An 11,364-nucleotide genomic window follows, 5' to 3' on the forward strand; every position below is an offset into this window, starting at 1 on the left:
GACTGAAATCTACAGCAGATTCCCATGTAAGCTACCTTGTTATTTGAACCTTATGATTGAGCAATGATAATATCTAATAAGGATTATATTTGTATATATGTTATAAAATTATTAGCGTATCCAGTGGGAATCAAGAAAGAAAAAAAAAGAAGAAAACAAAAACAAAAAAGACAGTATTAGAAAAGGAAATACAGAATCAAGATGGCAAATATTCTTAGTGGAGAAAGTTTTAGATGCTTCCTTTAAGATCTACAGCACAAGGATGTTTACTATTGCTGTACTGTTCAACATAGCATTGAAGGTCCCTGCCAACATATGTGGAAGGAAAAAGAAGTAAGTGTAAGGAAAGAAATCAATCTGCCATTATTTGAAAATGATATTATCTACCTCAAAAACCCAATAGAATCACAAAAGGAAACTACTAGAAATTTTCTAAAAATCTAATTGTATAGAATATATCCTGAATCAGTAACATTTAAACTAGTAATAACTGGGGGTGCCTGTGTGGGACAGGCAGTTAAGCATCTGATTCTTCATCTTGGCTCAGTTGTGATCTCAGGGTGATGAGACTGAGCCCTATCACAGGCTCCATGCTCAGCGCAGAGTGTGATTGGATTCTCTCTCCCTCCCTCTGCCCCTCCACACCACTCTCTCTCTCTACCTCTCTCTAAAATAGCTAAATACATCTTAAAAGAATAATTGTATAAATAAAAGAATAAAATAAAATAGTAACAGCTAACTAGAAAGTAAAGTAATATACAAGGCCTTTATTAAGAGACAATATTGCATATTGATAAAAGCAAAGAGATAGGCTGCTTTTGTGGCTATGAGACAATGAAAGTGACAATCTCTCAGTACCTCAGTATGTGTGTAGGTATGTATTTTTTTAAAAATTGAGGTATAATTGACCTCAGTTTCTTCATGTATAAAATAAGATCATAATTGTATACATCTCCTAAGATTGTAACGATTGAGTCAATATAGTCCAACACTTATCATGTGCCTGGCACATAATTAGCATTATAAAAATTTTGCCATTATTATTTTGGAGCTCTTCTATTAGAGCACAATAAAGATGATAACAATAAATATTTCATCTCCTTTATTAGATAACTATAATGATATGAATTTTCTCCCAATATATCTATAAACTCAAGGCAAACCTAATGACAGTTCAAAATTTACGTTAGGTTTTTAGAGAGACTCAACAAATCTAATCCCAAATGTGCATGTGGCAGAAGTATAAAGAAGGGGGACTTGCTCTCTTAAATATAAGGACACATTACAAAGCTATAGAATAAGAACAGTGTGATAATCCAAACAGACCAGACAACGGCCAACTTTTTCTGTAAAAGAGCCAGAGAATAAACATTTTAGATTTTGTGAGGCCATTGGTCTTCTTTGCAACTACTCAACTGTGCTTTGTAGTGCAAAAGCAGCTATATGTAAACAAATGACTGTGGCTGTGTGCCAACAAAATTAATTTATGGGTACTGAAATTTAAGTTTCATGTATTTTCATGTGTGACAAAACCCTCTTCTTTTTACTTTTTTCTACCATTAAAAATTTAAAAACTGGCTTAGCTCATGGGCCATACAAATATAGATCCATTTGGTTCATCAGGTATAGGTTTCTGATAACCAAGAGTGGTCTGCTGATATAGACCATGTATAAATGAGAACGTAAATAGAATTGGTTGGATGTTTTCTGTTTGTCTTTGAGATTGAGTGTCTGCCCTTCTCCACCCCCGCCCCCCCAAGCTGTAGCAGATTCCTTTACCCTCTAGCGGTTGGTTAATGATATAAGAAGGCGATGTAGATGGGAGAGAGCCCACTCCTAGTGCAAGCAGAAAGGGAATATATCGTCGTTAGTGAATTTTTAAAACAGCAATCACACTTTTTTCATCATTGTGTACTGGCAATTCTAAACAACGTCAGTGATAAAACAGTCTTCCCCATTAGTGTTGCTATTATCACCCTTCTTTAGTTGGGTTTGGCTAATCCAAACCTAGGATATTTTGGACATCCTGGCAGGGGACTGGGGGTCAGGGAAAGACTGAAGTTTATGGCAGATTCAGGATGCTATGTAAGCCACCTTGTTAGTTGTACATTATGGATGAACAACGATAGTAACCAATGATAACAGAGGAATCTGTGGCTGGTAGAGATGCTGTATGGACCCTCTGGTAACCCCCTGTAACAGAATCACAGCTTTTATCCATAAGGTTTTGAAGATAAGCCATGCCTTTCTTTGTCATGTGTAATTTCCCATCTAGAATCCAGTTCTACACTTGCTCTGGTTAAAACTGAAAAACCAACCTTAAGACATTAAATGAGTATGTGTCCTGAATTACCCACTATGAACAAGGGGATATTTGATCAACGGAATCATAAAATTGGATGTGCAGCAGCAGCATTCTCCTCCTAAATGAAAAGGGGATATATTACGGCTGGGTACTACCAGGTCAAGAGACAGCAAACAAAATATGTAAGCAGCCAACTAAGATTTCCATGATACCTGCTCAACTGCTTTACCTCTGTTCCTTCAGCCTAGAGAAGGGCCTTTACCAGTATGGTGGAAGGAAAGATCAGATCTGATATGTAGATAGATCAGCATTGAATGTCACCACCCGCTAGAAGTGAATGGCTGTTGCATTAAAGCCTGAAAGATATCAGTAAAGGGAAATCCTCCCAGTGGGCAAAATTTGGGGCAAGCCACATATATGGGCAATCCCTAGATCCATGTCTGGATGTCTGGTTGTTTGCAACCAAACAGCCCTGGTTGATACTCTAGAATCCTAACTGCCTTTTGGAATAGCCCTGAGTGTGCAAATAGCCTCAAAATCTGGCTTTAAGTGCCCTACATTCCTGTCTGTTCCATGTAGAATCAGTGACTTGACATCATGCATAATCCTTCACCCATACAGCCAATAAAAACAGCATGGTAGATTCTAGCAATAAGGCTTAGAGTGGCCTCAAATGAAATCAGTATCTTATTTATGCTGATTATTTCCTGTATTGGCCTTCTCTTAGTCATTACCTTATGGTCCTTTAAGCATGATATCACTATTGAAGAAGAGTGTAGAGTTGTAAGAAAATGTCTATTTTTTTGGCTAGAATCTAGCAGCAGGTAACAATTACTTGCCACATTGCTGTTTTCATGCCTAGAAAACAATTCATATTTTAGAAATCTAAGTCAATGTTTTCATTCTATGGAATTTTCAGCCCTTTCTGGGAAAATTCAGGTGTCACATAATTGCCAGAAAAAAAGTTGTTTGTCACATAAACCATTAAGTAAACAGATATAAAACATAATTGATAACGTTGACCTGTCATTAATGTCTGATGATTACCTAATATACTGAATTATCTGAAATTCTTATTAAACACATTCTGGTGTCTATTATCCATATCAGGAATGAGGATCTGAATTAATAGTATTAGTCAGATAAGAAATGATTCCCTCTTCCCAGTAATTAAATAAATCTCTTTCCTATTAGTAGTATTTACAACTCATTTTTTATACCATCCATCCACATATGCACCACCTCCATGATCAAACTTGTGTTCAGCAGCAAGAAATATGATATGTTTTGAAATCTGGTTTTCTTTGTTTTCAACCTTCAAAATCTTACCTAAAGTAGTAAGGTAAGATTTACTGTAACATTTCCCAGTAAATCTTAATCCATAAAAAGACTCTCAGACCAATTCAATATGCTCTATTGTTTTAAAAATCCCCAAACTCATTTTAAAAAAAAATATTTTATTTATTCGTTTGACAGAGAGAGAGTGAAAGCACAAGTGGAAGAATGCAGGCAGAGGGAGAGGGAGAAGCCGGCTCCCCCAGAGGAGAGGTCCCCACAGGGCTGGATCCCAGGACCTATGGCAGATGCTTAACCAACTGAGCCACTCAGGAGCCCTCGCCCCCACAACCTCATTTTAAGACTAGTATATGGTAAGTCTGGAGAGCAGCATGAGAATGAGGATCCAGGGCATAAACACCCTTAAAGACTGAGATCTCAAATGAAAGAAAATTCTCTTTCAACCAGACTGTTGTTAATGGCAGACAGAAGTCTATAAAATATCTATTTTAATTAAAGACATCAGATTGCTATCAAAGTTTTCTAGGTCTTAACCTGTTGCTCTGATGTTCTGACATATTGCCTCCCAAACAAATAGAAACCATGTTTAAACTCCTTTTCAGATAGAATCTGAAAATTCTTTTTCACCTTTTCAAATGGAATCTGGCTGTATTACTTCTGAAATAATGAAACTGGCTAGCTCATAGTTTCTTAATTTAATTAATTAACTAAGTAATTAACTATTTTAAAGGGAGACATGTCATCATAGTGAAAGAAGAATATTAGTTTGGGTTTGGGCTTAGGTTTAGTATCATGCTACATTTAAATAAACAAGTGGGATTGATTTAGTATTTAACAGAAGAAAAACAGGTCCATAGAAAACCACATCCAAATAGCAGAAATGTAAGAGTAAATATTACAGGGTTCTTGAAAGTACATGGTTTATTATTCTAATATTTCAAATGAAAACACCAAGTTAGATTTAAAAAAAATCTGGATTATGAGGACATTAGGGAAGGAAAGAGGAGAAATGGCTAAATGAAGACAAAATGTGACTTTTAAATTTCTGATCAAATAAATTAGATAAAGATTTGCATTAAAATCAGGGAGAAGCTATATTATTGCATCACCACTTGATAAACACAGAAAATAGTCACACAATTTTTATAAAATACTGAGGCTGTAAGTAAAGGGAAAATGAATTTTGGCAGAATTTCCACTGAGTTACTGCTAACCCTTAAATGTGCCAAAGGTAGCTCAAGATATTTGATGAACCCAAGACACAGCCACGCTGTGTAGTCGTTAAAATTTTGCTTCATTATGGTTCTTATTTACAAGCTTTTATATGCGCAAAAATGGCATGTTTTATTTATTTATTTATTTATTCATTTATTTATTTAATTCATTTGACATAGAGAGAGATCACAAGTAGGCAAAGAGGCAGGCAGAGAGAGACATGGGGAAGCAGGCTCCCTGCTGAGCAAAGAGCCCAATGCGGGACTTGATCCCAGGACCCTGAGATCGTGACCTGAGCCGAAGGCAGAGGCTTGACTCACTGAGCCACCCAGGCGCCCTCCTGTATTATTGATAATAAGAGTCGTTGGATATAAAATATCCAAGAGAATATACTCACACATTCCCTGAAGATCATAAACACAATTCTAAAACAACTTTGTCGTTGGCTACAATAAGCTTTGTTGTTGGCCAGTGGTTGGCTAATCTGAACCAATATCAAAACTAAGAAAGCCAAAATATATATGGTCTACCCAAGAGATGTGTATAAATAAGGAAAAGTAAAAAGAGATTCATTCTACTCACAGGAAGTCCCTGTTTTCCTGGTAGCCCAACTTTTCCAGAGTTTCCTGAAATGCCATCAGCTCCATGGTGTCCATGCATGCCTTTTGGCCCAGGTAGGCCAGGAAGACCCTTGGTAATCAAAAATTACATGGATTATAGAGAGATGCTATGCAAATGTTTAAGTGATAAATACCTTTATATTTGGGAGAGGGATGTTTACATTTTTAATACCCTGCCCTAGGATAAATTTTCCTGTTTCCTGAATTCCCTTTTGTATTCAACAGACCAGCTACCTGTCTTTAAATCCCTAAAGAGAAATGCCAAGTTTATGAAAAATTACTGTATAAGCTTTTCAGTTTCAGGGTAATTCTCCCATATTTTTCATTGTCCTGGCCTCTGCTCTCTCCAGCTATGGAGAAAAGTAAGCTGTCAGTTTATGATACAACAGTATTTTACCATCTGCAAAACCTCATGTCCTGTTACTTTCTCAAGAAGTGTATGTATTACGGTTCTTTTTGTTGCCACTCTGAACTACATAATTATATGACTGCATAAAGGTCTGAACATTTTGTTTCTACTCTTGGGCAAGTGGATTTTATCTGTATGAATCTCTGATCTGTATGTGTTTTTAATTTATGTTCATTTTCTTTACTTTTTTTGGAACCAACAGAGGCCACCCAAAGTAGGCATCCAGCCCTTGGCTATGGAAGACCAGCAAGAAGTAAGTATTTGCTAATAAGCCAGTCAACACATAATTCGGTTGGCCAGAGGAAACTGATGGCTAAGGTAAAATTAATCTTTGTTCTGTGATGAAATGATTTGAAATATTTTCTTCTAAGACTTTCTGTTCTGTTTGCCAGGAAACTGAAAGGATATGTCCTTCAAGTACAATCCAGCTCATGCTTTTTATTCATGCTTGAGGATCTCTGACCTTTGTCACTAATCATTTAGTCATATTTCAAGTTCCCTGTTTTCAGTTATGATCAGAGAGCAGGATGAGTCCACAGAGAGAGCTCCATAACACCGGAAAATAGCATCCTTCAACTGCAGAGACTTATACTTAAATAGCAAGCCTGGTTTTGAGCTAACGGTCATATTTTGTTCCCTCTGTGTTCCAGCTTGGGCTTAAATTTTTTTTGAAGACAAGCTGATTTATCCAAGACTTGTCATAATTGGCCCCAAACTTTTCTGCATGCTGAAGCTGCCAATTCTATTTAGAAAAACAAAGATGAAAAGGGCCTGCTACTTACAGGAATCCCAGGTTTCCCAGAAGGACCAGGAGCTCCTTTTTTCCCCCTAGGACCCTAAAAATGTGAAACACAATTGTCAGTTAATTTTAATAAACTTCGCTAAGCTGAAGGCATAGAAAAGAAACCGGAGCCTGGGATTCTGCAGCCAGTGCTGCCAGAGGCTAGCTATACATCACTGAGATTGCCTGGGAGCCATTTTCTTTATCTGAAAACAAGATAATTTGACCAGATAATCTATGAATTTCCACCTAGCTCCAAATCCTAGGATTTAAGAATTTAAATCTTGGCTCTAAAAGGGAACTGAATATTATCAGATAAATGTTCATGTTTTCAGATAGGGCCTTTGTCTTCCCGTTGAATGTGGCTAAGTGGTTTACTAATTTCATAAACATTTATTGACTATTTTGTATGTGCTGGAGATGCAAAGGTAAAGTTACTGATCCCAAGACACTTACAATGTCGTAAGAGACATGAACCAATAGCCTAAAATGTGCTTATCTGGAATCAGAGAGAAGAACATACTTGTGAATCAAAGAAAAGATATTTATTTCCCACGGAACTCTTTGTTTTTCCATGTGTGAGATGTTTTAAATCATAATTGATTCAGCAGTAACTGGTCTGCCAGGATAGTTAGGAACTTTGCCCTTTGAGAATCATGCCATTATTCTGATGATATCCTAAAATTATTTTAAAAAGAAAAATGTGGAAAAGAGTGACCTAGTTCACAAATAAGAAAAAGAAGCATATTGTCATTACCAGACACATTTCTCAGAAGTCACTGAAAGTTCTCACAAACAGAACAATTCCACCAAAATGGGATATTAAGTTATTCAAATTTGAAGGTAAATCATGCCAAAGATTCAAGTTGACAACAATAACAAAGTAAATAATTTTATAACATATTACATCCTCTGAAAATGATCTTAACATTTCAAGAAGAAATAGTACATGCAGTCATAGGAAAAAAAGGACATTTTCTATAAGAAATAAAAATCCAACTTTGTACAAATTTGATAATGGGAAGATATATATAATAAGAGTTCTACTTCCAGCTTGGAAAACTAATTTACTTGCATTAAAAATTCACTAATATGAAGTCCTTCTAAGGGTAAGGAAACCAGGAAAAGAAACAGTAGATGATCTGACTTAGCTGAAGAAGATGCAATTGCTAGAATTATTTGATCTCTAAAATGTAATATATCTTTTAGAACAAAATAAGGAAGTAAAATAAATAAGATTTTAAATATTGAAAAAATTGTTATTTCAGTTATCTCTAATAGCACTCATTAAATATTATATGAACTGTGATAATATTCAGATATATTAACAAGAGTGTTTTTTCCTTTACAGTATTTGTTTTTAGGCAAAGTGATAGATCTGTTCTGGATTTTAGGTTTTCAAAATAGACTATTCCTTAGTTTATGAATTTCAAAATAGTCCTCTGTAACTCATGGCCGAGTAACAATTTGAGGATATAATATTTTGGGAAGAATATATTTTTAAAAGCAAAAGCCTGATTTTTAAATATTTAAAGTCTATATTTGATTATCAAAAACCAAGTTGACAAAGAATGCAAGTCATACATTCTGCCATAAAGAACAGACTTAGAATTGCAATAGTGTAAGAGAAAATTTTTCCTATTTAAGGGGATATAAAGATCTTCAAATTGGAGAAACGTAGAGAAGCAAGATTGTTTGGCTCTGACGGGAGTCTCTGAGATGGGCCCTTCACACCTCACTCTGTCCTCATGTCCTGGGGTGTGTATAAGGAATGATACCCTCAGAGAAGTGTGGGGATTTGAGCACGGAGACAATGGCTAGGGAGGCTAAAGTCTTCATTCTGAAGTCCACATAAACTGCACTGAGTGTCAGCAATAGAGTAGAAATTTCTGCATGAGATGTGTAGGCTGGTGGGCTTGAGAAAGTCTGAGTTCCCCAAGCACCTAGCATGGTATAGGAATTAGCAGAATGTATTTCCACAGGGCCAAGAATAGAGCATATAGCCGTTAAGGGCCTATGTAAGGAGACTTTGTACCTTTTCTATACTCAGAAAATAGCTATACATGTCAGCATGGTTTGAAGAGCTTCTTCTGCAAGGAAGGGTCAAGGTAGATGTCAGCATGGTGGGATGATGGCAACTGGGGACCTACATGGATGATGAGCATTTCAGTGTATACTAGGGTGGACAGATGACTAAAGACCACACTCACCTTCCATTCCTCTTCCCCACCACTGCTACTCAGCATGTAACTATAAACTTGACAAGGGAGTGAATAGGGAAAACTCTAAATCAAATGTAGGATATTTGTGTGGCTAGAGTTAAAGGCACTCATTGATTAGACTTCCACCAATTAGGTTTCCTTTTTTTTTTTTTTTTTTTTGTCTCCAACCCATTAGGTTTCTACCACCAGGCAGGCTGGGCACTCAGGACAGATGTTAAGTTCTATTATAAAGAACACAAAAAACAAAGTTATATTTTTAGTATACCTGATTTTATGTCTTATGGTTCAGATATACTACACATATAAATAAGGGTTTTACTTCAAATGTTTGTATAACAAAAACAAAGAGATTCACATATCATCACAGACTGATTACATTTTTGGATCATGATTATGTTAGGGATTATTTCAGAGAAGTTAAATGTTGTGTACTGAAATCTACATGTATGGGTCTATTATCATGAAAATCAGAATGTTTTTCAGACTTGAATGGGCAACAGGAAGCAGCTCCCTATAGAATAACATGAAAGGGAAAGTATGACTATAAAAATTATTTTGAAACTATATTTTGCTACTTGTAATAGGACACTTGAGGCAAAATCTGTCTATTCAAGACAAAAAGTATTTAGCAAACAAAACTATAGTCTGCTGTTTTGAGATGTTCAATTCAGGAAAGAGTTCTTTATTACAATTATTATGATCATACTCAAAGGAAGTAAGCCAGCTAGAAAAAACCTAGTCTTACAATTGAGATTTTAAATGCATAAAGATCAACAAAGTGGTGAAAAAATAATGATACTGTTATGATGAAAATAAATAAATGAAAAAAAAAAGCGTAGAACATTGATCTTTTTTAAAAAAATGTGCATAAAAAAATCTCAAAGTGGAATTATTGACTTATAAATAAATTAAGAGCCAAACATTACTAAACATTAATCTTATACAGAGCAGGTCTATTTCAATAGGAAATTATAGTTTTGGGCCAAAGACAAAGAAAATATTTGTCATATAAGGTGCTGGTACATAACTGAGTTGCTATCTTACAAAGGAAAAAAAGTTACTCTTTAACCAATACCCAGAATTCAAACAGTATTCTAATGATACTTTTAAACTTAACTTATTCATATTACTGTATTTAAATATTAAGTACCCCATAAGTGAACAAATAGACTTTTCTGTTCTCATAATAGGAAAGGAAAATAAATTTACATGTATTCTTTAGAGTAAGCATAAAATTGTGCTTTCTTTTTGTTTGGCTAGTTTTAAAAAACAGAATGGCCCATTTGAAATTAGATCCACTTAAAACAGCTTTCCTTTCATGGAGATTGTACCAGTTTATAGGCTCCTAGAGAAGGTAGTCTAATTCTTTGGATAAAAGACATTTTAAAATGTGTCATTATAGGGGTGCCTGGGTGGCTCAGTGGGTTAAGCCTCTGCCTTCGGCCCAGGTCGTGATCTCGGGGTCCTGGGATCGAGCCCCGCATCTTTCTCTGCTCAGTGGGGAGCCTGCTTCCCCCTCTCTCTCTGCCTGCCTCTCTGCCTACTTGTGATCTTTCTCTGTGTCAAAAAAAAAAAAAAGAAGAAAAAAAGAAAAAAAAAAGAATATAAAATGTGTCATTATAGTACAACCCTTGTTTGTTTTTTATTTAAGTGAAACTGAAAAACAGTTACCTTGATACATTGTTAGTTCTAACTTTGTTAGAGAGGATAGGTTTACAATCAATAGAGTTTGACAATAATTATTCTTTCTCTCTTCTTTTTTTTCTTAACCAAGAAATTTCAATTCACTGAATCTGGAATTTGGTTTTGGAAGAAAAATAAGATTTTGGCTTGAGTCTTAGTCTTTGAAAGCCATTATAGGACAGTTCACTATATTTGAATTTAAAAAGTCTTTGAAAATGTAGTGGTTGTGCAATTGGCTTTGGCTTGCTCTTTTTCTTTATAGTTGCCCACTGTCTCATGCATGAGAGTCCAATGAATAAGTTAGTTGGTTAAGTTAATCATATTTTCCTTAACTTATAAAAGATTTCAAAGTAATAGAAGGCTTTTATATAACACTGGGAGTCAGGAAATTTCTAGCTTTGGTTCTGTTAACTAATTCTGCGATCTTAGGTAACTCAATCTCTCTGAGACTTAAATTTCTTCATCTGAAAAAGAGAGGGTGGTTCAGATGATTTTAAAGGGCCATTTGCAACCCTAAAAAACAAATTTGAAGCTTTGCAAAAACAAGATGACAACAATTGGACAAAATCCACCTGGCTGCCGAAGGTGTCCCTAGTGAGTAAGACAGGGTCAATGATTATTCAATTTGTAGCAATTATAACTACTTTAAATTCTAAGAGGGTTTTTTTTTTTTTAAAGATTTTATTTATTTATTTGACAGAGAGAGATTACAAGTAGGCAGAGAGAGAGAGGAGGAAGCAGGCTCCCTGCTGAGCAGAGAGCCCGATGCGGGACTCGATCCCAGGACCCTGAGATCATGACCTGAGCCAAAGGCAGCGGCTTAACCCTCTGAG

The 11,364-nt window shown here is 35.6% G+C and overlaps 1 protein-coding gene across 1 annotated transcript in view; it reads right to left on the bottom strand.

Moving 5' to 3' along the window:
• Nucleotides 1–11,364, bottom strand: part of COL24A1 (collagen type XXIV alpha 1 chain) — a 379,684-nt gene that overhangs the window by 67,921 nt on the left and 300,399 nt on the right. Inside the window, exons 45-46 of the mRNA XM_059377096.1 lie at nucleotides 6,628–6,681; nucleotides 5,399–5,506 (exon numbers count right to left, since the gene is read on the bottom strand). Coding sequence (XP_059233079.1) covers nucleotides 5,399–5,506; nucleotides 6,628–6,681 — 162 coding nt within the window. The remainder of the gene's footprint in view (nucleotides 1–5,398; nucleotides 5,507–6,627; nucleotides 6,682–11,364) is intronic.

This window comes from Mustela nigripes, chromosome 14 (genome assembly GCF_022355385.1).
Source record: "Mustela nigripes isolate SB6536 chromosome 14, MUSNIG.SB6536, whole genome shotgun sequence".
Classification (NCBI taxonomy): domain Eukaryota; kingdom Metazoa; phylum Chordata; class Mammalia; order Carnivora; family Mustelidae; genus Mustela; species Mustela nigripes.